This window comes from Sander vitreus, chromosome 23 (assembly GCF_031162955.1).
Source record: "Sander vitreus isolate 19-12246 chromosome 23, sanVit1, whole genome shotgun sequence".
Lineage (NCBI taxonomy): Eukaryota > Metazoa > Chordata > Actinopteri > Perciformes > Percidae > Sander > Sander vitreus.
Genome location: NC_135877.1, coordinates 2,804,906 through 2,810,905, shown reverse-complemented (window position 1 = coordinate 2,810,905; position 6,000 = coordinate 2,804,906). Strand labels below are relative to the sequence as shown.

Below are 6,000 nucleotides of genomic sequence, written 5' to 3'. Positions count from 1 at the left end.
AGAAAACACAGGGCTCCAGACTAAGACTTTTTTTACTATTCCATTCAATTTTATGTATAGTATCAAATCATAAGAGTTATCTCAAGACACTTTAGAGATAGAGTAGGTCTAGACCACACTCTATAATTTACAAAGACCCAACAATTCCCCCAAGAGCAAGCATTTTTTGTGCAACAAACTACTAGGAGCACTGTGGCCCCTAACAGAAAATTTTAGGGGTGCAGGCATAATATGTAGGGGCACACACCTTAAATCGACCTGCAAAGCAATTTTTCACATTTCCCCTGAGTTACAAAGTCAATAGATGGTGTCAGACCAAAATGATTTTTAGACATCAGAGGTTTTGGAACCTGTTCTCTCTAGTATTTCATACCTTAGTTTAGATTTTTATGTAGCCCATAAATTATCAGGAAACTGTGAAAAATGACAAACACAAGTTGCCAGACAAGGTGACATCAACAGTCCAAAATATTCTATTTACAATGATATCAAACAAATAAAGCAATCTTCCAATTTATGAAGCTGAAACAATAAATATTTGGCTTGATAAATGGCTTAAACTGTGAAATCCTTTATTTTTTGGGGCAAATTTTGTGTTAGTCAAGTCATCGTTTCAACACTTCTCTGAATTGCCAACACACTCTTCATATTAGCCATGCTCTGTTGTGTTCCTCTCAGGTGCGGAGGAGCTGCAGAGAAGAAGAAGAGGAGGAGGAGGGAGGAGGTGATCTCTGTGACTGTTGGCTCAGCGAGGGTTTGAGCCTGTCAGCAGCCTCCCAGCAGCAGCCTCTCCACAGGCCTGGACTATCTAAAGCGAAAAACAACAAGCAGCTAAACTTCCCAACCCGACACCTCGCTCTGGTCCCGCCGCTCTGATCCGCTCCAGTCCCAGTGTCATGGCCTTCACCCTGTCAGAGATCATGGCAGCGAGACGGCAGCAGTCGCAGGCTCAGGCGCAAGCCCAGCGAGGCAACAGGACAGCGGTGGAGGTAGACGAATATAGCACCAACCCCACTCAGGCCTTCACCTTCTACAACATCAACCAGGGACGCTTCCAGCCGCCACACGTCCACATGTGAGTCCAATATTGTTTTTTTTTACGATTACTTTTCTCTCTTTCTTCATTCTTTATTTTCTTTCCTCATTCAATTCAATTCAATTTTATTCATAGTATCAAATCATAACAAGAGTTATCTCAAGACACTTTACATAGAGATAGAGTAAGTCTAGACCACACTCTATGATTTACAAAGATACAACAACCCAATTGGCAATTATAGTAACAATAAAGATAATGGAACTATGACTAGAAATTAATAGTTGTAGCAGTGCAGGGCGTAGCAGGGCATAGCAGGGCACTGCACAGTGTAGCAGGGCATAGCAGGGCGTAGCAGGGCATAGCAGGGCACTGCACAGTGTAGCAGGGCATAGCAGGGCGTAGCAGGGCATAGCAGGGCACTGCACAGTGTAGCAGGGCATAGCAGGGCATAGCAGGGCGTAGCAGGGCATAGCAGGGCGTAGCAGGGCACTGCACAGTGTAGCAGGGCATAGCAGGGCGTAGCAGGGCACTGCACAGTGCAGGGCTAGCATGCAGGCATGCACTGCAGGGCATAGCAGGGCATAGCAGGGCGTAGCAGGGCATAGCAGGGCACTGCACAGTGTAGCAGGGCATAGCAGGGCATAGCAGGGCATAGCAGGGCGTAGCAGGGCATAGCAGGGTGTAGCAGGGCGTAGCACGGCATTTAAGTTCCTTTCTTCTGTCCCTTTGTTATAGACTATGTTTTTTATGTTTTCTATATGCTATACCTTTTGTTGAGTTATTTTTGGGAACCCAACATGCCAAGCCCCTTGAGGGTTTTCTGGTTTTTCTTTGCATGTCGTTTTTACTTATTTTGTCATTTATGTAACATAGTTTTTTTTATATGTGCTAAATAAATCAAATATAATATAATAAATATATAATGTTTTTGAGATTCAAACCAGAAATTATTATCCATTAAAAGAGTATTTTGGTGTTTAAGGAAATAAGCTTTTTTGACTTTTTTCCAAAACAGAGAGATGATTCATTATTTAATATCTCATGTCCGTGTTTTAAGTATGGAGCTGGAGTCAGGACGTGGTTAGCCTAGCTTAGCATAAAGACTAGGAGCAGGGAAAAACAGCTGGCCTGTCTAAAGTTTAAAAAAAAAAAATACAGCAAGAAACACCTCTAAAGCTCACTAACTAACACCTTGTATCTTAATTATTTAATCTGTACACATGGAGAAAAATAAAAATGCTAATGTTTGGTTGTAGGGATAGCTGCATATTGTAACAGCAGCATTTGTAAAAATAGATTTCTGGACTGACACTATGGTGAGGTCATTTTGATTGCAATGACTTGTCATGGCCACCCAGTTGGGGTCAACGAAATAGCAATCTGATCGTGTTGGAAACACCATCAACAAACACACTATTTTAGTAAGACGCCTTCCTGTTTCTGGTTCTGTTCTTGTTTTAATTAGCTGTGGCTGCTGTTTGCTGTTATTGCAAACTCAACACTTCCTCTGCGTTTACCTGCTGTTTTATTAATTCAGCATATAGCGTATATATTTCCACAGCACTGATTCCATCATTACAATAAGAGTCATGTCATACTCACCCTCTGCTGCTCAGAAATGCTGTTTTGAGTTACTAAATGAATGACTATTGCTTCTACTTTGCAGTTTTAGTTTTTGTGGTCACTGTATTAGTATGCTTCACATGGTTCAGAGCCTACTAGCGACTCTTTGAGCCACAAGAAGGCTTTCAATTTGAATCTGTGCAGGAAGCTTAAAGTTGCAGTAAGCATAAACAGTTAAAGAAATGGACATGGTGACGCCATAGATTTCCACGGAGACCAGTGGAGGATATTAGAAGCACTTTTCCGGTGAGCACTGAGCGTTACTGAGCAGCCTCCAACTCAGCTTGAAGACGTAGATGTGCCGTGAGCAACCTGTCTGAAAGTTGGAAGTCTTCTGGTAGCTGTGCCAAGAGAAATCTCAATCATTCCCAATCTAGCAGAGACGGAGAGCGTAGGTATATGTAAGGAGATAACATAGACACAGGCTAATTACTGATTACTAAAATGATAGTTAACATTAGTAATTACACTTGAACAGCTAATGTAAGTCCAAACTGCCTGAGAGCTTCTCCTGTACTATACGGTAATTCCTCTACTATGAGACAGTAAGTCTCGTGGTTATGACACAATCGTTAGCCTATTTTTACAAAAACGTCTGCTACGGAGCCATAACGTGAGGTACAAGGTAATGGAGCCTTTTATACATTGTCGTGTTTCTTTAGAAATAAACAATGGACAAATAGGGTCTTTAAACGCTTCAGATGTAAAGTTATTCTCTGTCAAAATGGCGCCAAAATGAATGGCAGTCAATGGAATGCTAATGGCGGGTGATGGCTTGTTAGCAACAAAATGGCTCCATAGGAACTACGCGTTGTGGAGGCTGCCTTGGCATTATGCGATGCTGCCCAAAGATTGTTGATATCTCTCACCCCCCCTACACACACCATCAACTGTCGCTGCCTGTTGCTGATTGGCTGAATTATGTTTTGTGGCTCATGTACTCCTGTCTGTTTGTTTTCCTGTTTACACAGCCAGGGCTGTGTAGTAACGCCGGATTTCTTTTCAGTGCACACAGAAAATAGAGAGCTAGGCGACCCTGAGGAGATATTCACTAAGGCCCTGTTTACACGAATATGCTCGCGGGTGAAAACGACAAAATATTTTATCAGATGTGCCTTTCGTTTAGACGGCGACGGCATTTTTGGGGCTTAAAAACGCAAAAAAGTGAAACCACCCTCCAGAGTGGAAATCTTAAAAACGCTCCACCGTCGCGTTCCTGTCTAAAGGGTAAAAACGCACTGTGCGTGTGTGTGTGTGTGTGTGTGTATTTGTGTGTGCCGTGTGTGTGTGTGTGTGTGTGTGCGTGTGCCGCGTGTGTGTCTGTGTGTGCATTGTTTGGAGTAATAACTCCACCTCCTCGTCTGTCCAGACAAAATTGTCAGCTTTTGTTGTTCGCTTGGCGCTACTAGGGAGAGGAGAGGGAGAGAGGAGGAGGAGAGGGAGACAAGTAGAAGGAAGGTTCTACGCAGGCGCGCAGACTTGGTGGATCGCATTTCACACACTTTTGCGTCACCATATGCACGCTATCCCCCCCATAACGCTCGCCTAAACGCGGAATTAAAAGTGAGAACGCAACGCCACTTTTGCGTTTTCTCTTCAGATCGTTTCCGTCTAAACATAGCCTGAATTTGAGTCAAAATTTGAGCAAAGTAGAGTCAACTGAAATGATTTTGTGAATAAATGAACCGTATTTCTGAGGAAAAGAGAGTGGTGAGTATGACTGTACTAATGGAGTCAGTGGTGGCAATATGTCATAATTATCATAATTTACCAAGTGAGCCATTATAGTAGGCTACATATAATTTATCCAGCTTCAATGTTGTTTACCTGGCTTGTATTAACACAGTTTGAGGGCATTTCCGATAACGCAGCTGTTGGCCTTCTCTGACTTCCACAAGTTCAGCTTTAGTTTTATTTTAAACTTTAGTTAGGTGTAGTTTATAGCACCAATGAAACGGTCTTTTGAACACTGCTATATTGATGCTAAGAAAAAGTTCCCTCCGTAGCTCCGTGAAGCATCACGTAACATTTCCCTACATTTCCGTATACTCAATAGTGGAAATGAAAAAATTTTTCATGAACCCTCATCTGTATTTCATTATTCTGTGACTCACACTTCCTATCGGCTGTCCCACATGGATGCATATATCTCCTTTCCCGCTTCGTCTCTCTTTCTCTCTTGTGGTGGGGTGCAGAGGAGGCAGAGTGGAAGGAGGAGGCAGGGCTGGGTGTAATCGTACCTGGAGGAGAGCTCACTAAAGTGGGCCACAGTTATTCACCAGCTCCCCTCTTCCCCCTGGAGACCCTGTGGATCTGCACACTCGCTGGAAATCCCACAGGACTGTACTCTTTTTCTATATCTGTGCTTTTATTCTTTTTCTATCTCTGCACATTTCTCTTTCTCTCTCTCTTTCTCTCTCTCAGCGCCGCGCTTTTATTGTGGCCTCTCGCTATGTCTCTTGTTTCCTCCTCTGCCTCTGAGTCTGTGGGGATGATTTTCTGCTGGATACTAACTCAAACTTCTTTCATTGTCTTCCCCTTGTCTACCAGAGAGACTTTGCATGCAGTGCTGTGTCTCTTTCCCCTGCATTGTTTAAGAGCCGCAGTGTGACCCCTTTTCCCTTCCTCTCTCCCCTAACTTTCTTGTCTTCTGTTGTTCTTCCCCGGTTCAGGGTGGACCCGATGCCCCACGACACGCCCAAGCCGCCGGGCTACACCCGCTTTGTGTGCATCTCGGACACTCACTCCCGCACCGACAGCATCCAAATGCCGTACGGAGACGTGTTCATCCACGCCGGAGACTTCACTGAGCTGGGACTGCCCTCTGAGGTCAAGAAGTTCAACGACTGGCTAGGTCAGCATCTCTGAAAGTTGTGGCTCTGGATCCAGGGCGGGCCAGGGCCCTGTTTTCTGTAACTAGGTTCCCCTTGTGACACTCGAATAATGAGGCCAGGGTCAGTGCCTGGCTAAATTTACTCACTCTGGCTGCAATACTGAAAGTTTGAATAGGAGAGGATTCTTTGACGTTTTCAGAATCTCAGGGTTTTCCACTACCATTTAAAGAACGGTATCAGTGGTTTTGGATGTCTTAGAACTTTGACTGCAAGTTAAAAATCTACTTTACTTTACAGATGATCATTTTCCAAGCATGCCAATGCAATACATTTTTAATAGATTCCCTCGCTTACTGAATAGATTAGAGTCTTTCCTTCCCTAGTTGATGAGTTCAAGGACGCTCTGAGAACATCAGAGATTTGATTCAGCGGCATATTTTTAAAATGTAAGAAGCAACCAGATTTCACATTCCGCTCATTGTTTGTCGTCTGTGTTAAATAGAG

The 6,000-nt window shown here is 43.6% G+C and overlaps 1 protein-coding gene across 1 annotated transcript in view; it reads left to right on the top strand.

Moving 5' to 3' along the window:
* The first annotated feature begins 896 nt into the window (after positions 1-896).
* mpped1 (metallophosphoesterase domain containing 1) overlaps positions 897-6,000 on the top strand; it is an 80,916-nt gene continuing 75,812 nt past the window's right edge. The window contains exons 1-2 of the mRNA XM_078242965.1: positions 897-1,075; positions 5,335-5,516. Coding sequence (XP_078099091.1) covers positions 897-1,075; positions 5,335-5,516 — 361 coding nt within the window. The remainder of the gene's footprint in view (positions 1,076-5,334; positions 5,517-6,000) is intronic.